General features: G+C 38.7%; 2 protein-coding genes across 2 annotated transcripts in view; one reads left to right on the plus strand and one right to left on the minus strand.

The window, feature by feature from the left end:
• nrip2 (nuclear receptor interacting protein 2) lies at positions 1 to 27,633 on the plus strand. Its single transcript, XM_028570070.1, has 6 exons — positions 1 to 458; positions 15,701 to 16,015; positions 21,933 to 22,015; positions 22,642 to 22,739; positions 25,623 to 25,675; positions 27,044 to 27,633. Exons 1-6 carry the CDS (start codon positions 303 to 305, stop codon positions 27,158 to 27,160), a joined length of 822 nt encoding a protein of 273 aa, XP_028425871.1. The 5' UTR covers positions 1 to 302; the 3' UTR covers positions 27,161 to 27,633.
• The window catches only part of LOC114549817 (UPF0577 protein KIAA1324-like), a 63,881-nt gene that overhangs the window by 25,080 nt on the left and 10,867 nt on the right, over positions 1 to 27,934 (minus strand). The gene's annotated exons all lie outside the window — the stretch shown is intronic.

Here is a 27,934-nt window from a genome sequence, read left to right on the forward strand (position 1 = left end):
GAGAGAGAGAGAGAGAGAGAGAGAGAGAGAGAGAGAGAGAGAGAGAGCACAGCAAGCCCAGAGGGAAGGACATTTCAGAAAGGGCAAAACAGAGTGAAGAGGCTACAATTGCAGGTTTATTCTGGACCTGAAACAGCAATCCTTAAAAAGCTGCCTATTGGGGTTTCTCCACCTCTCTGCACACGGACATCCACTCTGTCTCTTGCTGTCTGCAGAGAGCTCCCAGTGCTGCTGCTGCGAGGGTATATAGTCTCTGCTTCTGTGCACAGCACCTGAAAAAGACTGCTTTACAGTCCGAGACCATGAGTGAGGCGAAGAAAGGTGAGCTTGCCATCCGGGATAAAGCCATCCTTCACCAGCAGAGGCGTCTGAAGCAGGCCACCCAGTTCACACACAAGGACTCAGCTGACCTCCTGCCTCTGGATGGGCTGAAGAGACTGGGCACATCTAAAGACTTGGTGAGTGGACTCTTAGAGACTCTAAACAAGCGCTTTAGACAATCAGGTCATGATTTACTTGATTGGAGAGGCTGTTCTGTGTGTTGCCAGGTGCTTAGCAGTTCAGGGCTGAGTTTAAGTGGAAGTAGATGTCACAATTGTACAGTAGACATTTAAAAGATAATGTCAGACTCATGTTGATAATTGAACTAGAGATATCGTCTTTTATATTCTCCTTGTTAAAGTGGACATATTATGCTTTTCTGTATTTTCTGTCATATCTACGATGTTATAATGTTGGATTTTCATGTTAAACGTGGCCAAAACTTCAAATAATGAGGTAAACATATTTTAGGGGAATCCCGTGAGCTAAAGCGTTCAGATTTCAAACTGTTATGAACATTCCAGTTTCAACAGCTTTTTCTACTCTGGCTAAGTGCTACGCAACTCTAAGCCGGCCTTTTATGATTGGTCATCTTCTCCAGGTAGGCAGGACTGGAGTGTTTTTTTTTAAGCCACTGCGGTGTCAAGATTGTCGCATGTAGCTAAATGCTATGTGTCTAAAATGTCCTCTTGGTTGCCAGTGTTGTTAAATTCTCCCCAATTCCGGGTCGCATTACTGCTTAAACATGTCCGATTGGGTAGTGTTTGGTTCAGAAGCCTTTATCTGCGATTTTTTACGGTAAAAAGTGCTGCTTCATTCCACTACAATCTGACGTTAGCCTACTGCTAAATATTAACTAGGCCTAGCTGTATGATAACGTGAAATAGCTGTAGTCTTGGCGGCCAATGCTGATCATTTCTCCCCAAATTCTGGTCACCTTACTGCTGATACATGTCCGGTTGTGTAATATTTGGTTTAGAAGCCTTTATTGGTGATTTTTCACAGTACAAAGTCCTGCTATATACTCCGTTGCAGTAGCTCCAGCTTCATCTAGCTAGTGAAACAAAAATGAAACACACCAGAGATTCCAGGAAACATGCTGGCCAAGCAGACTGGGTTTTTTCGGGAGGTAGGATTAAACAGACAGGCGCTCCTACAGAGTGTCTCATACAGAGGGTGAATGCAGGTGCAGCAGCCATGGGCAGTATGAGAAAAATAAAGTTTTTTTTTTAACATTAAAGCATGTAAACATGTTCTAGGACAAACAAAAATGCAAGTTTTATCCTGAAAATACTATATAATAGGTGCCTCTTCAAACCTGCCGCTTACATTACCTACAATGCAACTCAACTGCCAACAGTTCAGTCGGAGATTTGGGTGTGTTATGCTAGTAACGGCTAATGTAGCCTCGAGCTGCCAGCCTCGAGCATAGGTAGGCAGCGGGCTACAGAGGTCTCGTAAGCTCAAATCTTTCTAACTCAACACTGCAGATGTTTTTCCATTTTCAAACTTGTAGTCCTCAGCCACAATTGATGGCGATCACTTGAGGCAATATAGATTTCACTCTGCTCCTCCTGAAACCACAAAAGGCTTTATACCACTTCTTTCACCTAAACAGTAGCACTACTCAACACCTGTAAACAGATTATGTGTCTGAGAGCTGCAACTAACCATTTTCATTAACGATTCATCTGTCAATTATTAATCATTTAGTCTATTAACTGTCCGAAAATAGTAAAAATAAATTCCATGCCAGAGTCCAACGTGACCAACACTTAAAAAAGAAAAATAAATTTAGTTTACAAATTATATAAACATTAAAGCAGCAAATCTTCACATTGAAGACACAGTGGATTTTTTGTCATTGTTTAAAAATGTGTTAAACGATACATTTTCTGTAGCTGAACTAAATGATTAATTGACTAATCCTTTCAGCTCTTCAGACGATGGCTTATTTGCTCTCACTGATATTTCACTCCTAACAATACATTTTTGTATGAGCACCATTTTACTGGATTAATGCACTACTTTAAATGAAGCCTTGAAAAGTAAATTTGTCATTGAAAGGGTCATGAAAGATTCAGAGCACTCTGCATGAAGAGGAGGGAAACGTTGAGTCAAAACCTACTACAGTACACTGTGTACATGAGATGCCGTTATACATACAGGATCAAAGACATCTCCAACCTCTTCACCCAGCCAAGTAGCCTGACTAGCGCAAAACATTTTTGGTGGAAAAAAAAGCCTAAATAAAGAGGTACATTCCAGTACTGCGCCATCAGTGTCTAATTTACTAAACAACAAACTTGTAACTTAAAAAAACTTCAATGCTACATTTAAAATCTTTTGAAATAATCACTTAATTTATTCATTATTATAGTATAATTATTTTAGCAATTATGCATGACTGATATTTTTAACATAAAAAAAAATCTCTAGTACCCCCTGCAGTACTCCAAAGTACCCTTAGGGTTACGCTAACCCCACTTGAAAAACATTGGTTTAGAGTATATTACAGACCCAAGACGAAACTGACAGGAGGGTAGAACTCCGAGAGAATGTCACATTTACAAATCCATCTGCTACTTCAGCACCACGGACAGCGCCAGGAATTTATCAATACATAGTTAGGCTGCTATTTCAAGGCCATTGTCGGGGCCATAGATTCTAACTCGCACAAACCTTAAAGCTACACCAAAGAACTTTTGCCCTTCAGTCCCCCTAAAGGTGGGAAGCTGAATTGTCCATTACCGTAACCCTTATGTCTCATTCGAACTACAGATCCGCTACCCGATCTGTCAAACTTGCATAGTGTGGTTATAGCCGATAGAGGGCCGCAAAGTGACTGCAGAAGTGTCGTTCACCCTGTTACGAGTTGATGAACCACTGAAACGATTTTGGAACATTATTTTTTAAGGTACAAAAGAATCTTTGGTGTTGCTTTAAAGGAACACGCCGACTTATTGGGAATTTAGCTTATTCACCGTAACCCCCAGAGTTAGACAAGTCCATACATACTCTTCTCATCTCCGTGCGTGCTGAAACGCTGTCAGCATTAGCTTAGCCTAGCACAGATCCTGCAGGTAACTGGTTCCAACTAGCCTACTGCTCCGAATTGTGACAAAAGTGACAAAATAACGCCAACATGTTCCTATTTACATGTTGTGATTTGTAGAGTCATAGTGTGTACAAAAAACAACGTAACATGAGACACAGCCATCTTCTAACATTCAACAACTGGGAACTATATTCTCAGACAGGCTTGCTGCAAGCATATCACTCCGCCCAAGTACTATATTCTTCCGCCTGAGAATATAGTTCCCGGTTTATTTACAGTTAGAAGACGGCTGTGTCTCATGTTATGTTGTTTTTTGTACACGCTGTCACTCTACAAATCACAACTTTTAAATAGGAACATGTTGGCTTTATTTTGTCACTTATTCGGAGCAGTAGGATTACTGGAACCATTACCTGCATGTTCTGTGCTGACCTGATGCCACTGGAGCCGTCAGACAGCATTACAGCACGCACGGAGATGAGAAGGGTATGTATCGACTTGTCTAACTCTGGGGGTTACGGTGAATAAGATAAAGTCCCAATAAGTCTGCGTGTTCCTTTAAGTCAGACAAAGGATTAATGCATCAGGCAGGCTATCATTAAACTAAACAACCCCTCTGCTCCTGCACTCTCTCTGCTACTAGGGCATGGAGAGCAGGGTTGACAGGTTAACCAGGGGCTTGCATTTTGGTTCTTTTTACTAACAAGGGGGATAACATCCCCTCTCACCCCCCTTAAATTGCTTTCTGGTTGCAGTCAAATCTTCATTACTTCCATTAAAGCAGTTGGATGGAAGATGGATCATGTGGTGCACACAAGATGTTATAAAGAACATATCTTTTGGGACTTAAGGGCTCTGTACAAAACCAGTATGGCATATCTAAAAACAATTAAAGATAAAATGAAAAAAATAAACTAAGTAGAGATAATATCCCCCAAAATTCCATTATATTCAAGGAGCATAATGCTCAACTCATATATTGGCAGCGTGTTACTCAACCTGCAAGGGCCTAAAAACCCTTTTATCATATTACCAATTATCTTCTCCTTGATACAGAATGAAGCTCATCTCAGTAGTTATCTAAAACACAATCTGTGGCGCAGACGTGACCACAGGGAGCACAGCACAATTTGCATGGCATCTGTACGAAGTGATTTTCGATGTTGGGGTACTTGAGGGAGGAGTGGAAATTGCCGGCAGTCCTCTGCCATATCTGTGTACCTTTTCTGCAGACACAGGCTCTGAATAGACACACACAATGAGAAGAAAGCATGATGTGTTTCTGAGGTGGCCGAACCGTCTCAGACAAAAGATGAGATCATCTGAATAAGGCTGTCAGATCCAGTTGTTCGTCTGTAGGACGTCTGACTACAAATCAGTTTGTTTTCAAAATTTTCCAGTTATATCATAGTATTTTTATCTAATTACAATACTGATGAAAAATGACTGTTGTCCTTTTGGCTTGTGGCCTCCATAAACAATAGGTCATATCTTAAAGGTCCAGTGTGTAACGTATTTAGTTGTTCATTATCAAAATCAGTGTTGCCCGTTCACAAACTTGTCCTTTTTCATGAATATTTACCACCACCATCAATTCCAAGTATTCCTATTGGCTTGAAATTTTACATTTGCATGAACGGGGGTAGACGCTCCATATTCATGCGCAATCTTGAAATACGTTAGCCGGTAAGGGACATACAGGACATACTGCTCCGCCTTTCGCGTTTTTGCTGTCACATGATAAACTCACAGGTGCTGCTAACACTGCTAATGTGGTATCGTAGCTTCCTGGCCCCGGCAAGTTTGAAGAAGGAAACATGGAGGACCACACGTATTCAAAATCCAAATTTCAGGAACAGGAGTCTTCAGAAAAAGAAAAAGGATATTGAAAAGAGCAAGAGGTGAAGGCTACTGTAGCTGTAATACGTACTTTGAACTGCGTGGCGCGAGAGAGTTGATTGCGATATATGATCTCAACGCTAGATGAGAGAAATTCCCACACATTGGACCTTTAAATGTCAGACACTTATCTTGGACAATAAATTATCTTTGTTTTTTTTCTTTTCTGGAGAATGTATATGATAGGGGTGAGGAGGTTTCTGTCAGAGTATGTTGTAGGGGTCAGTGAGGTAGGAGGGGGCTACTGTAGGTTGTGGATGGTTTTGTAGGTTATGAGAAGAATTTGGAACTGGATTATTTTGAAACTACTATTCCATTAAGTGAATAGTTGATCAACTAAAGATTAATTTGACAACAAATGATCAATCAAGTCATTCTTCAAGCAAACATTCCCAAACATCTGCTGGCTCCAGCTTCTCAAATGTGAAGATTTGCTGCTAGTCTTTGTTTTATGTCATTTTTAACTGAATAGATTTGGGAGTTTGGAATGTCGGTCAGACTATATGTGAGCAATTTGAAAATTTCACTTTGAGCTCTGGGAAATTTTCATGGGTATTTTCCCTCAATTTTCTGACGTTTTATAGGTTAAACAAGCATGATCATTTCCAAAAATTATAGGAAGATTAAGTTAGGTAGTCGTTTCCCTATCTACGCCCCCTGCTTCCAGTCTATGCTAAGCTAAGCTAACTACCTCCTGCTCCATAATTTAAGACGGAGATATGAGAGTGGTATAAATCTATTCATCTAACTCTTTGTAAGAAAGCAAATGAAGAGGTTTAAAAAAATGCAGAGCTATTCTATTATTATTATTCCATATTCAAATTAATGGTCTGCTGCCACACAATCAGTAAAAATTGTGAATTGTTTTAGTTTTTTATGCCACACACACCTCATATTGTTTCCTCTTCATTTCTGCTAGCTGGCCTGTCCAGAGTGTAATTCAGCAGAAGAGCCTGTTATGTAAGAGTGAATTTATTTTGCTGCTCTTTAGCCTGAGGTCCTCTCACTCTCAGCAGCATCATCACTCCAGCCATGTTGTGCTGCAGAGTAAGAGGAGCAGTGAGCATGAAAAGGGCAAAATCCACCGCTCTAACGCAGAGCGATGGAGGGGAAGGAAAGAGTCGGCCGAGACAGGGTCATGGAGAACGCACGGTTTAGTGGGGCTGTTTTATGTAATAGAATGTAGAGCTTTGAGTAGATACATGGGTGTGAAATGTAAGAAGAGTGAATCAGAGGGAATGAGAGTAAAAATATGTGTGTGTTTGAGGGGTTGGAAACATCTGAGCCTAGTTACATTAACACCTGAGCTTAGCATGGAACAATTTATTGTGTAACCACTGTGTAACTGGACTGTTTCCTACAGTACACACTCAACATTTGCTCCCAAAATTTGAGCCAAAATCAGGGAGATAAATGTACGAGAGGAAAGATGACTTTAAAGCAGCAAGGTTGCAGCAAAAAGGGCAATGCCATCATTTCTGTGTTGAAGCTTCTTATATATATATATATATATTTATTCATTATTTTCCCAGAATATGTCAGGTTAGAAAATGTAATTATTTTGGCAGGCTGTCTTTAAAAGGGTTAGTTAACCCAAATAACAAACTACAAATACAGCAACAAAACAATCAAAACAGCCCATACATTTTCTCACTTACCTCTACTCCCTCTAAAACCAACGGATTATACAAACAAGATATAATCTGTTAATAAATGAGCTTCAAACGGTGTAGGCAGATTATATTACCTTTGGATAGAGTCAGGCTAGCTGTTTCCCCCCATTTCCGTGAACCTTTTGATCTCCTGTCCTTTCAAATAGTCATGAATTTGTACAAGCAGATGGTGTACAGTACATCACATCCCAGAACAGGTTTATATATTATATATATGCAGATTCACTCCCCAAACTCAATTGTTTATAATTTTCCCCAGGAGGCAAAGTAGCACTTCAAAGTAAAGAGCAAATACGTTACTCAGTGTGATCGCCAGGCTCTCGGGAGTTTGCCTTTTCCTATTCCCTCCAAAACAAGCCGTGTTAATTCGGGTTCAGATGCAGGTTTTATTATTAGCTCCGGGACAATTAGATGGGCTGGATAGGGGTTAGCGTGAACCTGTCTCTCTCTGGGTCATCTGGAGCTGTGGATGGGCGGCAACACTCCCCCAGCTGCTCCCTCAGTGCAGAGTAGGAAGACAGGAGGCTAAAAATATCCGACAAAAACGACAAAACAACCCCAACAACAGAGGAGAGGATTCATCATACTGAGACAGAAGAAGTATGTTTTGTTCATTTTCGGGGTATGGCCAAGTGTGACACATGACAAGGTAGCCTCCAAAGTGGCTCCAAATGTAATCTTGGCGTTTTTAATAATTAAAATTGAAAGGAGTAATCCAAAATTGCCAGAAATGTTAATGCGGAAGCAATATCTGAATCAGAAAATGATGATTCACATTTTCAAAATAAAGCTGGATGTAGTTTAAGAAAAAATATGGGTGATTGTAGGTCTGCAACTACTGGTTATTTTTTATTATTGATTCATTATTGATAATTGACTAATCATTTAGTCTATAAAATGATGGAAAATAAAATGTTACGATACCAGTTCTAATACCAGTACCTTTAAAGTGATGTAGATACCAATAGTACTTCATTTGATAATTTTTTTGTCTACTTCATTCGAAACAATCAAGTGAATGGAAGCATCACCACACCACAGACAACCTTTGGGTTGTAGCTGCTGCAGTAGGGGACCAATCATATGTCGCATTAAAGCTTTAGTGCGTAACTGTTTGATATTAATGATCGTCTGTTACATTCAAGCCGTTGCCAAATGAGTTGCTACAAAGCTAATGAAGACTATCAGCTCCACACAACTCTCTCTGGATTTCTCAGTATGACTATGTTCAGAAGACTGTGGTGTCCGGCAACTTTCGCATGTAGAAACCCAAGTAAAGATAATTGCCTCTTCTGAAGAGTCCATCATGTTTTTTTAATCCTCCGTGTCCTCCTTGGCTACTAGCAACTGCGAGGGGGAGGGGTGGCGGCGGCGCAATCACGGAAGGCTTGTATCATGTGGAGGTGCCGACAGTTTTGTTGTCAATACTTAGAATTCCTTATGGGGGCGACATAAACTTTGCACTATAGCTTTAAACACTTGTGGTGATTGGTTGCAAGCAAAACCACACAAATAGTCATTTTTTGGGAACAAAAAGCATCAAATGCAGGTGTTGTTGCACAGGAGAAGTTTCGGTATAACTTGGTACTGGCTGGGTTATTTTGGGTGATACCTTAAAAAAGGGAAGCTTGTGAGTAACGATACACAGCCCAAATTACAACTACCCATGGCTCAAGGTCAAAAAACTAGTGGTCTAAAGATATTACCTATACAAAAAAAAAAAATTTGTTTCTGTTGACCAACTAATGGAGTCATTGGGATGATTTATGACATTACTGTTCAAAATAATCAAAAAAATTTTATATTTAGATTCTCAAAATAGCTGCATTATGGCTTTTCTTTTAAAGGAAAAGTTCAACATTTTGGAAAATACGCTTATTCGCTTTCTTGCCGAGTTATTCTTGTCAGTCTAGCTGGATTTCTTTCACCTATGGACAGAACCAGGCTAGCTGTTTCCCCCTGCTTCCAGTCTTTCTGCTGAGATAAGGGAATTACTGGAATTTTGTAAATTATAGAGTGTGGTCTAGACCTACTCTGTCTGTAAAGTGTCTTGAGATAACTCGTTATGATTTGATACTATAAATAAAATTGAATTGAATTAAGCTAAGCTAACCTGCTGCTGGTGGTAGCTTCATATTTACGGTGATGGACTAATATCAGATTGGTATCAATCTGCTCATCTCACAAGAAAACAAATTTGGATATTTCCAAAATGTTTCTTTAAATGGAGAAAATGGCTTTTTCTTCATTCATCACCGTTTAAACAAATGTTTACTTCCTCTAGTAATGAGCCCTTTAAATGATCTACAAGGGAAAATAAAACGGATGAGAAAAAAAGGCTTCTTGATGGACTAATCAATTTTCAGCACTAATGTAATTAGATAAAAACATCAGAATATATGCTTACTATAGACAATGAGCAATGAATGAATCGTATATTGATTAAAAAAATGTTTGCTGCTCAACTAATCGATTAATGACCTAATCATTCAGCGTTACAAGCATTAACAAATGCCCTCTGTAAGGTCTCTAATGGTATCAAATAGGGAGGATGCATGGTTAAGCAACAACGTGGTGACTGATCTGTTTTGATCACACTGGCTATTTTTTATTTACTGGAGTTTTACATGACAATTATATTTCATGCAGGATTTAGTGAAGAGACTAAAAGCGACATGAGAAAGCAAAAGAAAGCGAACCAGAGATGTGAAACAGAAGTAAAGAGGAAGTGGAGGTGGCAAACAGGCAGCAGATGTGAAGCTGCAGGAACATCCTCCTGCCTGGTCGGTGCGACAGGAAGTCAGCCGCTGGGGACCTCCATCAGAATGAGAAAGAGGACTGGCTGGATGAGAGAGCGCAGCCTGTTGCAGTCAGATAATTAGTCCACATGGCAATTAGCCTCTAATGTGACTCGGAGGGATACATACAGAGAAAAAGAAACTTAGAAAGAGAGACAGAGAGTAAGAGGAGTGCTGGCGTCACATTAACTTTCTGCCAAACTGGCAGAGTAGAGGACTGGTTTGGACTGGTTAGTGTTTATGGGGTCATCACAGGACTCACATTAGCAAGTTGCAACAGACCACATATGGACAGACACAAAGGAACACAGTGTGTAAGACACGGACAGTTTTAGCCTGAATTTTGCCCACTTTACCGTTTACATGCGCACTAATATCCTGGTTATGTAATAGGTAAGATCACACCAGTATCCTTTCAATTAATTCTCTTTTTAAGAGCTAACAAATTAGCATGAATAAGTGGTAGTCTAGCTAATAATGTATTTACATGATCAGACAGGAGATAATAGTGCATATGTTGGGGACTATTTTCAGGGGTGGATTAATCCTCCTTTCGGTGAGTATTTCTGGCAGCACGATGGTTTATGTGGGATTGAGTTAAAAGGAACATGTCACCCAGTGCAACAGTGTTGCTCATTGATGTGTTTATAATAGTTTTTGGACAACAATGGAGCTCTATGACACAGAGGCAATACTTGTAAGTTTGGATTTGTGGGCAATGACAAAGTATAGAAAGATATCATCGGCCATAACTTTAAGCTCACATGAATTAAGTAACCTATTGGCAAATATTTACATATTTGGCTGATCCGCTTCACACACAAAAGAAGAAAATGTTTCAGTAAGAGAAGACTGGTGGCCTCAGTATTAAGCGTACTACACGGTGAAAGCTTTCTTCAGTTACCACAATATCTATGACACATCTTATATTCAGGAGCGATAATTGCTCAAAATAATATCGTCCAAAATCCCTCTGCATGCTGTGAAAAATTAACAACTGTCAAATTAAGCGTAAATAGTGGGTTGCGTCATGTAAAATAGAGGAACTCTTTATGGGACATAGCTGCCTGCTGTCTTCATTAGAATTCATGATGAGAAGAGGCCATATGATTGATGCCAATTCTTATATTCTCAGCCTGTTGACAGGCAGATGGTAGAATGAGATAAAAACTTGAAAGAAAGATGTTTAAAGACTCTCTACACAGTTTGGCTTGCAGTTTAGTGCACTTTCATGAGGGGCATATAATGTCAAAACAGCCTCTAACGTTTGGAACTGCAGTCCCCATGATGCGTTGTGGGATGTAAACAGAAAGTAAAATGTTGCCATGGATTCAGCGCTGTAGCCTACAGCTTAAGCCCGGTTTTTGGCCTAGATAAATTCATATTTTGGCAGATTGGCACAATTAAAAGTATGTTGAATTAGCTATTAGCAGTTCCCGTTTACAGTGTACTAATGTATATACTGACAACTATCACCGGATTAATTTGATACTGAAAATGTTATAATTCTCAGGCAAGTTCTGCAGTTATAAGTTCTATGATTTCTATCATTTCTAAGCAGATTTGTGGACATTTATCCAAGATGGAAATCTGAGATAATGATATCCCCGGAAAGTGTTAGTCAAACTGAATCTAAAAATGTTTGTATCATGTCTGTGTGTTCAGAATTTACAGAGTTATGATGTAAATTGTGGCAATAATGTGCTTTAAAGTGCCTTAATTGGATCAATTTGACCTACATTCGACCCTCACGCAGTATCATTTGCTCACGTCTCCCCATACAACTTTTACGACTCCCATTTAAAAAACCTCTAAACTGTATCAAAAAGCAGACAAAGATCACCCTGTAAAGTGCAAGATTGACAATTTCACCCCTGAACCAGGGCACATGAGGCAACTCTGAATACCGCCTGCTACTAGCTTGATGTTGTTAACATCATTTGCTCTGGAGCTGACCCTGGAGCAGTCAGGGTTCAGCAAAAAACAGACGCCAACCACTGAAATGAAATTACATTGTGTTCATTGTGTCTATCACATTCAATCTTTGCAGTCTCATGAGAGCAAAGAGGAGGAAAAATCAAACTCTCACTTCTTCTCCAAACTGTTAGCTTGACATTATTTCCCTCGCCTGTAAAAATAAAAACATTGTGGTATGCACTTGATAAGCACTATCATTAAAATAATATTTCCCACACTTTGCTGACTCACAGGCTAGCAGATGCATATAACCCTTGATCTGTCACTGTTTGCATCCACCTCTAACAAGCTGTTTTTTTCTAATTTGCAAAAGAGGATAATTACTGTTATCACTGTTAATAAATGTGTGATTTTGCCAAATGGGAAAGAGGTTAACTGATTTGCAGAATATTGTTAGAACAAACACACAGAGGAAAGAGGAAGAAGCAGATGTCGGGAACATAACCATAAAAACAAAATCAGTCCAGTCTAAAGTGGAGCTCCTGATTGAATTTGATTAGTTTTTATGTCAAGGAGCTCAACGTTAAGAGCTCCTGAGAGAGGGGAAGATTACTTTTAGGATCAGGATTAATCTTTGGGTTGGTTTAGGGAATACATGTTATCTATGCAACAAAGAAATACTATCTTGATTTCTTTTGATTGCTTTGAAATACATGAAGAGAGGAGATAAGAAATTATGTGGGGAGAGGAAGAGGGAAGAGAAGAGAGGTCCAGTAAGGAATTGTAAGGAAAGGAAAAGAATTAAAAAAGGTGAGAAGAGAAAAAAGAAAAAGAAAAAGAAAGTAAAACAAATGTGGAAAGAGAAGAAGAAAGGAAAGGGAAGAGAATGGGACAAAATGGAAGGAAACAATGAGAAAGAGATGTGGAAAGGAAAAAAAAGAAAGTTACAGTTTTTCTTGATTGCTAAGACTTCTTGAAACCCTCACCCATTTTCTCAAAACAGTTAACACAAAAACAAATTCTCAAACTATATTCACAAAACACCTGACTCTGCTGGCAAAATCAAAGGAAGGAAATCATCGAAAAGAGGAGACAAGGAGGGGAAAGAAATGAAGGAAATGAAAGGAAAAGAGAACTTAAGGTAAGACTCGGAGTAGAAAGAAAAGGGAAATAATGAAAGGCAATGGAAGAAAAGTAAGAGAGGAGAAATCAGGAAAGTAAATGAAAGGATGGGTCAAGAAAATAGAAGGAAAGGAGAAATAAAGAAAGGAAAGGAAGCCAGGAGAGGAGAGAGAGATGTAAAGAGAAGAGGAGAGATGTAAAGAGGAGAGAGGAGAGGAGTGGAGAGGAGCCTGTGCTCGGCCACAGCTGGAGCTCAGAGAGGAACGAATGAGCTAAATGGACATGGCTGGTGATTACCAGTTTGAAGTGTTGTTGTTTTGCAGCTTGGACAGAGAGATCATGCATTGGCCGAGAGAGGTCTGTGAATAACAAGAAATCTACTACAGAAACCTAATGTTTTTTGATTTTTTTTCCAAAGCTAATCAGTTCTTTTTGTCCTGACAAATCAAACCTGCCAAAAATGACTCTTGATGATCTTTTAATCAGCTTGAGGCCATGGACAGTTATATAAATTAAGATTATTGGTCTCTAGGGGCTCACAGTCTTTTCTTATTTATTTTTCCATATTTCTCTGTCTCCTTGCTGCTTGCCAGCCCATGAAATCATCCTTGATTCAAATTCTGGTCAGGAATACTTTAACAGCAGAATCTAGCATTGCTATGCGCATGTTAATCAGAGCAGAACATCAAATAATGACCAGTAATGTGGAAAAAAAAACAGGGAAGAAAATCTGTTCTATTGCTAATTTATCTACAGAAGCTTTCTCTTAATACAGGTCAGACAGCTGCAGGATGGGGTTCCCTCACAGACAAAAAAAAAAGTGTTGGCATTTGTAATCAACTATTGTCTTTGTGATAGCGGATGACGCTATCATCCAGCATGTGTCATCTAAAAACCAACCACAAATCTAAGTGTTCTTCACAGAGCACTCAAACATCTCAGTTCAGCCACCATACCATATCATACTCTAAGAAATGAGGTGTCTCCCAATAGATGGCCCATGATGTCCACACATCTGATGGGGGACAAATGCCCAGAATGACCCAGACTGTGGAAAATCGTTGCCATCGCTTACAAAAACAGTGGCATCGACAGTGACGTGTTGTTTTTCTCCAACTGGAAAATTGTGAAGTAGGAGAGAGATAGAGGGAGGTTGTAGAAATCCTATTCTGTTTGACAGAACAATACAGAGCATGTGAGAGCAACAGGTAGGCAGATGGGAATGTGCTATTTAATTTAAGATTGGCACTCAACCAAAGCTACTTAAACTGTGACTTTATGGCTCTACAGATGCCAATGTTGGCTGGCAACCCGGTTATTCAGTCAGTTGTTGACTTTGGTGATCTCTTGACTGACAAACAGTTAAAAATGTCCTCTTCCAACACTTCAGGATGCCTCTTATCTTATGTTCTTAATTTGAACTGGCTTTAAAGATCCTGGCAATTTTAGTCTTCGAAAAATACCTTGAAAGGAAAGCAAATGCTTTGTGTTTTATTAATGCAGAGACTCTGCTGGTGTTGGGTGACCTGTTCTTTTCAAAGCGTGCTGTTTGATAGTCTGGACCCAGACTCTACTGGTTTACAGCAATGTGATTATAGAGGAACAGGCAGCCTAAATATAATTTACTTTTTTATATGATCCAAAAAGAACAGCCCTTCACTGGCCACAGGTTGTTTTGAAACTGCGGAAATGTGTCATCAATCAAGATCAACACACTTGTATTAAAAGTATACAGCAAAATTGCAACATACAGGTTGTTCTTACAAGGTGTCATAAATATAGTGTTTCTGTAGCCGTAAATAACACTTTGCCAAACATGTCTTTTTAAAGTGCTTTGTGCATTGACTCTAAAACTGCTTTTGTCTATTAAAAGACTCCAGGTGACACCTGAGAAGTGTGTTTTGGCAAATAACATGGCCACTGTACCAGAAATACTTTAATGTCTGCTGACAGTGATGACCTAGAAGCATCCCTGAAAAGGCTTTCATGACACTGTCACTGAAGCTAAAGTTAGCAATTTAAATCTCAGTGTGTGTTATTTTGTGTGTGTGAGTGTTTTTTTTGGGGGGGTTGGTGCCCCCCACCAACCCCCCCAAAAAAAACAGGCTGAATCTGAAATGTGATCCTACGCTCGCTTAAATCTGTACCCCACCTAGGCATCCGCACAAGACACAAGTCCGTATGGGGCTGATTTTAATTCATCATTTTCATCTGAACCTGCGTAAATGTGCATAATTAAGCTTCATCATTACTGTTGTGGAAGCAAAACATAATGTTCTCTGAATATGCAGATAATCTGTAGTAATGCTGACATGTTTCTTTAACACAATGACCTACATATCTTTTTTTCAGATTGGGTGTCACAAGCTATCTGGGACATACTCTGTTGAGATCATAATACTTTATTATTTCACAATGCAAGCAGACATCGCCTTTCCTCTGACATACATTAAATGTACTCACTATATAAAACAGTTGCCACCTCACGTTGCTCAACTCTATCTAATTTTCTGGATTTGATATGACTCTGTCCCATGGTTTCAGCTTTTGAACTAAGAGTTTGTCTAGGACTGCAACTTATAATTATTTGCATTCAATGAATTCATCTGCTGATATTGTCTCGATTAACAGGTCAATCGCTTGGTCTAGAAAACATCAGAAATAGTGAAAAATATACATCCCAGTGTTTCAGACTCCAAGGTCCAAGGTCTTGTTTTGCCCAACCAACAGTTCAATTCCCAAAGATATTCCATTTACTGTATTGTAAAGTCAAGAAAAGCAGCAAAGTCTCACATTTGAGAACCTGTAACCTTAATTGTTTTTGGTGTACAATTTGATTAATCTTCCATTTGTACTTGTTGCTAAGAAATCCTGCCATCTGAAATCCATTTCACTTGTGTCTCCCCCTCTAGCAACCTCACAGCATCGTCCAGCGTCGCCTGATGGAGGGAAACTTCACACGGCTGCGAGGGGAGGCCTGGGACCCAAACAGCAGGGTTCGTTCCCCGCTGGCCGACATGAAAGACGGACCGGCTGACACCGAAGAAAGGAGCGAGAGCACCGCCGACGACTCCACGGAGGAGAGGGAGTCTCTGGAGGAAAGCGAGAGGAGCCTACGGTCGGACGAAGAGGACGACAGCAGCGAAGCAGGAGCCCGGCAGACAGCTGAGAAGGCCGAGGGCACGGAGAGCTCGACCCTCCTCACAGCTCTGGTTGTTCTATGCAAGGTACTATGCCTGTCTCTCCTCGCTGACATTAAATGCTTTGACACTTTCTACTACTGCATACACACTGAAAACAAGAGAAGATACAAAGACAGCACCATTCTACTCCCATGACTCATCGCTCAAAGCCCCCACTCTTCATTTATTTTGCCTTTACAACACATCCAAAGCTTGGCAGGACCCAGCGGCTGTCTGGTTGGAGCCAAACAATAGATAACTGATTCATGGTGACTGAAGGTCCAACCTGATTAACACGTCCATACATGGGTCCCACATGGATTACATGTAGGTTACAGGGATTGTAAGTAACAAGTGCACAAGGGCTTGACATGCACAAACTTGTAGGGTCTCAGGACAAAACAATACAACTACATTAGCATTTCTTTGTGCAGTAGCTTATTGAAACCCATGCAGCAACCAACAGGTAACCCACTTTGGGTCTAGTTTTGCCCACTTGCATCCCCCAACCCCATTGAGAATGCCTCTAGACTCTAGTACTGATGCAGTGGCAGTCTCACATAAAGCTATTTGATTTAATTTTTAAAAGATTAATTTTATTAATTTATGGCCACAAACCTCTACTATTATGTCAGTGTGGCTTGTTAAAAATGTTTTAAAAAACAAAGGAATCAGGGTGTCCTGGTTTTAGGTTGCGCTTTTGGTGCTCGCTGTAGATTTGTTCCCAGTGTGCATTGGCAACACTGGGCAACCGTAAAGACGACAGCACAGCAATATGTACACATCAATGGTTGGGGACATTGCACACCAGTGAGCAAAGGAATCGGTGCATGACCAAGCTGACACATCTCTCACCCCTCATCATTTCCTGTCAACGCTCTACTAGCTGCTAACAATAAAGGCAAAAAATACATTTTTATTTAGGATAAGAATTAAGATAAGGGACATTCCAGCATTTTAGTTTTAAAAAGTTGGGATACTTACAGGGAACACAAAAAAAAAAAAAAAAAAGGATGGTCAAAATTTAAGCAGCAGTGGCTGAGATGTACTGACTCTTGGTTAGTCCCTAGTTTGGGGTCAAGCCCTGGAATCTACATTTCCCATAATGCAGCTCAATAGTGCTTAAGTGATAAATGTCCACATCTTCTAAACTCCACATCCAAAGTTTGTAACACAGGCTTTATAATAGTGATTGTAATCCTCAAGCCCAATCCAAAAGTACTGGTTACCATCAAAAGACATTATACAAGCTGAGTAGTCACCTTTGTGACACAATCTTTCAATATAAAATCGTTGAAGTGCCTCTTTAATAAATTACCCTAAACCCAACAAAACTGTGACTGCATAGTCATCAGTTGACCTGAAGAGAAGCATACAGTAAGTTAACCTTCAACACAGCGAGCAAATCACATGTGCAGGTCTTTGACTGCTGTAGGCAAAACAAAGAAGAAAACTGACCCATTATTCAGTATTCGTACTTTTTACTAACTGTCTTTGTCTGTCTGAAACACATTAAGCATTAATGGTTGTCTGGTTTCACATTGAGATATTCCCTGTGGTCCCCAATCTAACACACACTCAACACAATGACTAATGTATGCAGAAAGGTGCTTCAGTCCATCCTCAACTGATTTTTTTCGTGTTGAGCTACCAGAGACGGCCGATAATTAATGTTTTGAAAAGTCATGTTTTACATGAAGTAACTGCTTGGCTTAACAGACGTCTATTATAGAATAACTGACATTACATAATAGGTGCAGGTTCCCTCACACACATGAGTTTAAGCCTTAATTAATTTTAACAGTTCTACTTTCTCAACATGCTCTGATACAATATATAGATTTTAGAACTGCTGTTTAATGCATGATGGACGGATAATTAATTAACAGCAATTTTGATAATTCAAACTGGGCGTGTGTCGACCGCCATCTACTGTTATACACTGACTATGGATAAGTACCTCATACAACCCCACTTCAAAAAAATCCGAACTATCCTAAAGAGCTAATATTTAATATTGGGTATAGACCTTCCTCAACAGCGGTGCGGAAGAGGGTCTAAACAGTCCACACAGCTTTCCAGGATGGGAGAAAAAAGTGCTCTTGTTTAGTGACATTTTTTTTAAACCAATCATAATCGTCATGGCCGGCGCTAAGCCTGGACGCAGCAACAGCGCCTCTGCAAAATAAAGCCTCAGGAAGGAACTTGTTTTGGTGGAACATGTGTACATTCAAAAGTTGTTTTAGTCATGCAACACAATCTCAGACTAGACAGATAATCTAGCTAGCTGTCTGGATTTACTCTGCAGAGATCTGAGGAGCAGTTAACCATAGCCCTCAGAAATCCACCAGAGTTTAAAATTCCAACACAAAGAAAGCGTAAGGTGACGGACATCCGGCTGAAAAGAAGGATATCCAGCGGCACCTGAGACATCCCGGAATTGGAACGTCGTGGATATAGACTATATTATGTATGACAACAAGGACAGATCTTTTTTTTTTATTATTATTATTTTTTGGGCATTTTAGGCCTTCATTTTTATAGGACAGTTGAAGACATGAAAGGGGAGAGAGAGGGGGAATGACATGCAGTAAAGGCCGCAGGTTGGAGTCGAACCCGTGGCCACTGCGTTGAGGAGTAAACCTCTATATATGGGCCCGCGCTCTACCCGGGTGAGCTACCCAGGCACCCAGACAGATCAATTTTTATCCTTTAAACCAATAGAGTGATGAAACAACTGCTATCCCCTGTGGTGTTAAAAGTACATAGCACAGCTCCTGTGAGTATATTTAAAATTAGTAGTCCATTTCAGACTTTTCTGGTAGATTCAGCATTTTTCTCCTATTACTCATTGTGCTTTGCTTGGTTTTATCATCAACTTATTAAATGCAGAGTGTTCTCTGGTTACTCATTCGGCAGCTATTTTAAAACCTCAGACTGAGACAAAGGAGCAGGTTTGTGGGTCTGCTGATAAGCTGGTGTGCCTGTGAGGACAAAGGAGGCTCACTCATTCTGTACAGAGTGCAAGAAATCAAAACAAGGCTCCTGGAAAATGAACGTGTTTATTTCCAAAGGGGGAAACATCCTCGGGTCAAGTAGATAAGGTATTGATTGATGATGGAGAGGAAGATCTGCAAACATGTTTTCCGGAACCAGCATGGGTGCCACGCAGATGTTAGAAAATCTCTTCATATAAGTCAACAGTTTTTGACTTAAGTAAAAAGGGGCCTCATTATAACATTTAAAATGTGCTTAATTACATTAAAAGGTAAAAAAAATGTAAGGTTTTGATAAGAGTAACATACTGACTCCAAAATACAAATACATATAAATGAACAATGTTTTTGCTTTTTTTCCCCTGTCAGGTTAAATTGTTAAAAAATTATCACCATATCATATATATACAGTATATATACACAGTAATATATATATATATATATATTCCAAAGACTGGCAAGACAATAACACATCAAATATTTCAGCTTTGTGACGATGCAATTTTCATCTGATCTAAGATTAAGTTAGTAGATTAAGTAGTTTATCTAACAAGTAAAATTATTTTCTCCACACATAAAGGAACACTTCATTCTGCAGTTTATCAGAAATAAATATATATAGTTTTGTTCTCACTGGATATAAATGGTATAACAAATTGTAATCTGAAATGTAACTAAAGCAGTGTAATGTAATGGAGGGAAAAGTATAAATTTGCAATAAATTTAAATACTTGAGTAAAGTGCAAGTACCTCAAATTTGTACTTACTATATACTTGAGTGAATGTACTTAGTAACCGCCAATGATCCTGGGTGCAAATATACACTATGTTGTGTTTTGGTCTATCTGGTATTGTGGTTTAGAAGCAATACTTTTCATCAATACTGAATTCCAACAGCTTTACATATATTGTGAACATAAGTGCTTGAGTGTTTAAAAGGAATGCCTTTTTAAAACTCCACCCTGTCAGTATTAGCTTGCTTGTTATGCTAGTATTTGCAGCTCGTCAAGGTCCAGTATTATAAATGCTCTGCCTGTGAGAACCTTAACCTTGTTTGATTAATATATTACAACTACACTCAAAGAACGTTATGTTTCTTGAACTGCAGTTTCTCTAAAAGCAAAATCATAAAAAAGAACAATAAAAGACCATAGATTAATCTAGCTGGGATCTATTTGCATTTAATAGTGGGAAGAAATCTAATTTATACATGGTGTGACACACAGTTACATGTAACAGTGCGGGGGTGGTGCCAGGCCAGCATACTGCTTATCTCACATGCATGCAGGGCTTCCATATGTCCTGAATACATTCTTCTTTATTTTTAACCACAAACATGTTCCTACTGGTGTATAGGTTGCATGACATCAAGTAATAGTAAGATGATGCTGAGTAGAAAAAGGCCATTAGAGACAAGAGTTCCCATAAACCCTTACAATGTGCTGCACTGTAGACTTTCCTGTGCCTCTCATGAAACATGTCTTTGTGACATAATGGGCCCTGCAGGCAACAGAGCGACAAAGATGCAAAAGAAGAGAAATGTCAGTGGAGATAAGGACAAGCTGCCTGTTAGCATTACTACTGGAAAACTCCAGCTTGAATTATGGGAAAATCTGATTAAAGGAAAAGACATTTTGGAAATTATTTTAGAGTTAAGATATAAGATAAGATAATACCACTCTAATATCTGTCTGTTAGATATGAAGCTAGAGCCAGGAGATGGTTAGTTTAACTTAGCATAAGGACTAGATGAATGGGGAAACAGTTTGCAGTTTTTTAACTTTAGCTAAGATTAAATGAACAATGAAAAGCATGATAATTAGTGAGCTTTAAAGGTGCTGGTAGGTGTATTTCTGAACTTTGGACAGAACCCTGCTACCGGATCGGTTAGCTAAACTAACTGTAAATGTCACTATCAGTGCACTTTAAACCTGCAATAAGTACTTTTTTGGCCACTTTGGGGCAGACTTGTTAGCTTATTTACACATCCAGCAGTTACAGAGGAGTCATGTTTGTGTTAGTCTATATCGACAACGTTTCATTTACGGGACTGTTCAGGTGCCGCCGGAGGTTTCAAATGTCCCTCACCTTCCACTTTCATTGTGTTGCCATTTTTTTTTGAGTAAAATTATCATCACACACTCAACATCCATTTTAATTCTAGAGCTCGCCTCCCTATGTGCACATGTTCCACCAAAACAAGTTCCTTCCCGAGGCTTTTTTGCAGAGGCAGCGTTTTTCTCCCATCCCAGAATGTTGTGTGGACCAGCCAGACCCTCCTTCACAGTGCTGTGGAGCTAGGTCTGGCAATGCGAGACTATGTTTGTGTCCACCTGATGGATGAAAGTCCAATATAAACTCTTCTTTTGGATCTGTTTTTGGTCGCGAGAGAGAGAGACATACATATTCATGACTCACTTAGTTAATATTTCATGCTCTGTTGAGAATTTTTAGATCATTAAGTCTGAAAAATCAAAGTACACTGAACAAACTGAAGAATCCGCATCTTGTCAGGAAAGAGTCAGCAACATGAACTTAACACATCAGCTAATAACCAAAAAAAAACAACTCATGTGATCTGTAATGGTACATGTATACAGAATGTCCACATTGGTTTATTTTTAACTTGATTATCAACGGTTGAACCAAATGGCTGCAGCATTCAACGGACGAGTAGTGATTTAAGAGTCCAACACAGAGTCAATACAGATCAAGTTACAAAACACAAAACAACATGTGACTCAAGCAAACCCTCTAAAAACAATAACTGGTTTGAAAATACTCCACCACCACCAATGGGAAATTGATGTGGGAGCTGAATGGATTTGTTCATAAATAAAAATAGGGGTTTCAAAGGCTCCTGAGAGTCAAGTTAATGTGCTGTTGTGACTGGTTGTTTCTTTGTGTGTCAGGAAAAAAATAAATCACATTGTGACACCAAAATCCCCCCTTTGTCTTCCCCACAGTGCTGCGAGACTGAAGTCAAGGCATCCATCAACACCGGCAGCCAACATAACCACATCTCCACCTCCTGCTGCCAGAGGCTGAGGTAACTAACGCCCTACTCTAAACTGCAAACACACCCACAACACATATTACCTGCCTGTGAGACAGTTTACAAAGTGCTTTGATGATCAAACCGAGCAAAAAACAAATACTAAATACTGATACAAAAAAAAAGAGTCAATGTAAAATCAAGAAAAGGTATGAAGATACGCAACATTAAAAGAATTCACAAAAAAATAATCTTTTAGCAGGGATTTAATAATGACAGCCTATCAGCTATTCAGGCAGGTTTTGCAAAATCGTTAAAGACCCAACATCACCTTGATCTTTAAGGAAAGATATTAAAATGCTAAATTAAGCTCAGTCTTTTGATCAGATTCGGTGCACTGGCTGAGAGGATGTGACATTTTGTTCTCATCTTAATTTAAAATTAGCTCTAAAAAAGGTAACCGCTGCTCTCTATTGGCACAATATATGTCTCCAAAATGGTTGTTATTAAAATCCCAACTGCACAAACTTTTGATTGATTGACACTTTAATAAAAAGCTCACATGGTGACATACGTATAATGAGAAAATCTGTTTCTGGGAGACAGCTTAAATGAAATGTTCTAAAAAGTGTTTGATTTGAACTATTAAAGATATTGTGTGTGTGTGTGTGTGTTTTTAGACTGGTGCCCAGCTCACCATGTGGTGAGAGCAGCTCAGTGACCGGTCTGCAGCTGCAGCTGGGCAGACAGATGGTTCAGTGTTCCGCCTACGTCAAAGGTAAGAATATTAAATCAGTGGTTATTACAGTGGTGATCGCTAATTGTCATTTTTTATTATATAACTGTATTTGATTTTACATTACAATTATTTTAATTAGCTATCAAATTATAACTCTTAATTATCCTAATTTATCAAATTATTTTCCCTTATTGGAAAGTTCTAATGGCTTTTTATATTTTTTTTTAAATGGTGTTACCTCTTATCCTTAGGTCTCTCTCTTTTTTGTTGTTTTTGTAATTGACTCAATGTCACACAGTTGAACAAATAGAGTGAAATTAAGTAAAAAAATCTGAATGATGAACACTTGTTGTGATATTACACTCAAAACCGCAACTGTAAACCCAATAGTGGCTCATTGTCTGCAGACCATGAATATTTGTAGCATACGTTACGGCAATCCATCGGATAGTTGTTAAACTGCTGCAGGTGCGGCTAAAAACTCAATATCTTTACCTTAGGGGACATTTGATTGGTCACAAATGGTGCCGGTGATTTAACACTCTGGTCATACATATAATGAATGCAGCCGCAGCTCTAGTAGAAAAACACAAGTTCACCTGCTGTGTCGTGTCTGCAGATTCTGTTGCTTGAGATTTTGAGTTGGATATGGCTCGTCTCTGTACTTAACATTCAGACAGCACATTGTACATACACGTTTTGCTTTTCCACTTTATATTACCAATGCAGCACAATAATGTTGCTTGCACTCTTTATGAAAGCTTTTACCTCTGCTGTAAGGAATATCCCCTGGTGCAGAAAAAGATAATTATCATGAGCTGTAATTGCAATTACGGCTGAACAGACAAAGAAAGAGCATTGCCAACTGGAACCAAACTTCATAAACAGACAATCCAGTGTGTTACAGTCACCGCAGGGCACTGGTCTAAAGACACAACATCAACTGCAAATAATAAAAAAAAGTGGTCCAAAATAAGGAGAGGAAAAATGACATCTACATCATCGGTGTCCCTTTGCATCACAATCCATCTCTGGAAGGGAATACCAGAGTTTATTTTTGTCATGAAGACTGTTGCTTTCCTTTTAAGGACACTGTCCGCATTCTGTTTTCCAATGTCTTCTTACTTGGACTTAAGGTTTGTTATGTTCTGGTTTCTGTTTCTTTCTGCCTTTGTAAAAAAAAAAAATCACTTCCTGCAGGTAAATACAGACTTTGTTGATGTTTACGCAATTATTTTAAACCATTTACACCAAAAAAGAAATCAGAACATATATAAAACAAAAAAAGAGACAGACAATATGCTGCAATAAGTCAAATCCAGTCTTAAACTTTTAACAAGCTGCTTTTTTTGTGTGTATTTGATGTTAGTAGTTTTGCTGAGTCCAACAAAGCTGCAGCATACAGTTCACTAGTTTGTTAGGTTTGATGAAATCCAAGACAAATATGTTGTCGATACCACTCTCACATTTGGCCGGTAAATATGAAGCTACAGCCAGGAGAACATTAGCTTAGCAGAAAAACACTGGGAGCAAGGAAAAACCAATGGTAACAAAATCCACCTACCAGCGCCTCTAAAGCTCATTAATTAACACACACACATACATACATACATATATATATATATATATATATATATATATATATATATATATATATATATATATATATATATATATATATATATATATATATACATATATATATATATATATATATATATATATATATATATATATATATATATATATATATATACACACATATATATACATATATATACATACATATATATATATATATATACATACATATATATATATATATATATATATATATATATATATAGTTTTTTGTCAGGGTTGCAGCAGGTGGACCCAAATGCAAGACTCTTCCAGCGATTGTGCAGAACAAACTCTTTATTTTAACTCACACAACTAACAAACTCAAAACTACAAACAACCAGGACTCACACAGGACAGACAGAGAATGACGAACCGACAAGAGACAAAAGGAAACACTACTACTACTAAATACACAGGGTAACGAGGACTAACAAGGAACAGGAGGCACAACAGGTGAAACAAATCAGACAAACACAAGGGAGGGAAAACCAAGGACAGGAAGTAAGCTAGACAAGGCAAGGGAGACAAGACGGACTTCAAAATAAAACAGGCAACAGAACATAACAGAACTCACAATCATGACAGTTTTTACACTTTGCTTTTTACACGGATTAACCAAACCGGATATCAAATTCTTTGTATGTGTTTACACTTACTTGGCCAAAAAGCTGGTTCTAATTCTGATATAAAGGATTAATAGTGAGCTTTACAGGTGATGGTAGGTAGATTTTGTTACCTTTGGGCAAATGCTAAGCTAACCAGCTGCTGGCTGCCGCTTCACATTTACTGTACAGACGTGAGAATGGTATTAAATTAATAATCTAAAAAAGTGAATTCATGTATTTACAAAAAAAAACAACTATTCTTTCAAAAGTCAGATCTTGTTTCCAGCGCCCCAAACCATTACATTATAGAAATATTATTGTGTCCTTGCTTTGATTTATCCTGTACTTCCTCTTGTTATCTGGTCCTCACAGAGATAAAAGAACAAGACCGCATACACACAATTATTTATGTTACAGTTCTTGTCTGACTTTAATTCAATCCCTAAGCCTGACTCTTTCATTGACATTAAATCCTCACTGTACTCCAAAAATCTTGATGCTACACAACTCTTACCCATCCTCAAAAGTATATACGCTTATCAGCACTCATTAACACAGGAATTAATAATTTAGTTGTGTTGACGCTTTAACCTGGATTCAGGCTAATGTATGCACGTTCAGATGAGGGTGTTCATGAATGGGAATCATAAAGCAGTCTTTTTCTTTACTCTTATCTTTCCTTGTCCACTTTCAGAGGATGAGGCGTTTGAACTGTGCCTGGGTCTTCAGACTCTGCTGGAACTTAAAGTAAGGTCTTCTTTTGATATTTTGTGTGCCTTATCGTAAGCCTTTTTTGGCGTGTTTTTAAAGCAGCAGCCTGAAACATTTAGGAAAGAATAACAGAATTACCATTTCAGGGGGAAAGATGAAGGCACAAATTTTTAAAAACAGATGTACTGTATGTGGTGTTATCTAAGGGGAAATGCTAGATGGTGTTATCTGCTAGATCCCCACTGTGCAGGTAAAACCCAGATAAGACCAAATTGAGGACATATTGTGATGTGGAATTTTTGAATTCACACATTTCAAAATGCAATTTAGACCCCATGAAAAGACTCACTGGCAATCTGAAGGTAGTGCTCTCTGTTATTTCAGTATTAAATAAATTCTGCATCTGGTTAATATCCTCCTAAAAATGTAATTAAAGTGCAACGTCATGGTATTAAAAGGAACATGAGCTTGCTTCTTTCTTAATTTTGTAAATAAGCCCTGAAGGACTTTGTAATGTAAGATGCACATTTCCCTCCAAGCTCACCCCAGTGCTAAGCTTTCGCTGCAAAATTCCATGAACAAAAAAGTAATGAATTATAATTACTGGCATAAATTATCATCAGAGATACTAAATTCTCAAATTCCAGCTTCTCAAATGTGAAGATTTTTTGCTTTTTTGTTTTAATGGTTATTAAACTGAATATTTGGGGGTTTGGATTATGGTCAGAAAATACAAGTGAAGCCAATTGTACGGCGTTTTGTACAGCGTTGTTTAACGGAATGCCATTTTTCAAAATCTGGGTCAAGTGAATACAAAAATTGCAGTCGCTACTGACGCTATGTTTTAGTATCGGCTAAACTGGCTTAGAACCTCGACCAAAGTGGTACTAAAAAAAAAAAGCACCAGGTACTATCCACAACTTTTCTTTTAATGGAAAACTAAAAAAGAGCAAGTTGAGTTGAGTCGAGCCGTACCAGGCAGTGGACAAACGCCATTAGACTGAAGGACATTTACATATAACTTATTTTAGCTTGTGTGTCCTTTAACAAAGCAATATCTACTTCAGCTATGCAGGCTATTGTAGTGATTGTTAACGGAGTAATTTTAAGAGACCTAAGGGAGTAGAACTATCTTGTATTTCACAAGAAAAGCAAAATATGAAAAGCCTAAAAAAGAAACCCCTTTCTTTTCCCCTTGGGAGTCCTGATCCCCATGTTGGGAACCACTGATGTACTATACTATGTTTCACTACTATGTGTCCTCTCCAGGGCTGGTAGACTTCCTTCACTCACCAGCCCAAAAAGTATTGTTAAACTATTGAGTAGCTGGTAAAATTTAAACATTCACTAGCCATTTGGCTGGTGGACAAAAAAAGTTAATTTTGCACCCCGGTCCTCTCACAGTGCTCCCTTGACCTGAGCAGCCGGGTCCTGAAGCTGCAGGGCTGCGGCGAGGAGCTGCCCTTCCTGAACGCTTCAACCGACAGCCAGTGCCAACACGACACCAACGAGAACCTGTGAGCCCGACTCGACGGCGGCAACCACTTCCTCGAATCTCGACCGGTTGCAGCAACGTGGCGCAATGCCGTTTGTGTCTGGACGAGTACGATCAGTGTCTTTCACACACTGCCAGAACATGGATGACCATTCACCACCGTCGTTCTTGAGTTTACATCATTGTGTTTGTAGAATTAAAACATTCACTATGATTATCTCTTATATTAAATTAGTCTAGTTTACAGAGTGGGTGAAAGCCAGTTATGAGCCGATCCGATCTCTGAGAGTCTAATCATTTTTTATGATTACGTATGTATTGTGTGTTGTACATTGTGCAATTACTCTGCTGAGCTGCGTGGGTACACTGATGCTCTCGAAAAAGGGAAAGCATTATAATCCTTTAAAGTGAACTTTAGTGGAATATTTTGTGATTTGGCTGTACAATAATTACTTTAAATCATCAAGTAAATGAAAAAAGTGTTAACTGTAAATCATTTCAGTTTTAAAGGGTGAATATATATATATATATATATATATATATATATATATATATATATATATATATATATATATATATATATATATATATATATATAATTATATTTTGGGACACATGCTAGTAAATTTTCTTACCAAGTTAAATGAGAAGATACCTTGCTCATATCTGTAGGGTAAATATGAAGCTACAACCAGCAACCGCTTAGCTTAGCTTAGCATAAAGACTGGAAACAGAAAACAGAGCCATGCTAGCTGTTTCCCAGTTTCCAGTCTTTATGCTATGATAAGCTAACCGGCTGC

Source organism: Perca flavescens, chromosome 23 (assembly GCF_004354835.1).
Source record: "Perca flavescens isolate YP-PL-M2 chromosome 23, PFLA_1.0, whole genome shotgun sequence".
Classification (NCBI taxonomy): domain Eukaryota; kingdom Metazoa; phylum Chordata; class Actinopteri; order Perciformes; family Percidae; genus Perca; species Perca flavescens.

What these genes read in the sequence shown, in the direction of transcription:
- nrip2 (XM_028570070.1), top strand. Translation starts at nt 303, where the DNA reads ATGAGTGAGGCGAAGAAAGGTGAGCTTGCCATCCGGGATAAAGCCATC. An exon ending in TGGGCACATCTAAAGACTTG is followed by an intron (nt 459 to 15,700) that starts GTGAGTGGACTC and finishes CTCCCCCTCTAG; the next exon opens with CAACCTCACAGCATCGTCCA. An exon ending in AGACTCTGCTGGAACTTAAA is followed by an intron (nt 25,676 to 27,043) that starts GTAAGGTCTTCT and finishes GTCCTCTCACAG; the next exon opens with TGCTCCCTTGACCTGAGCAG.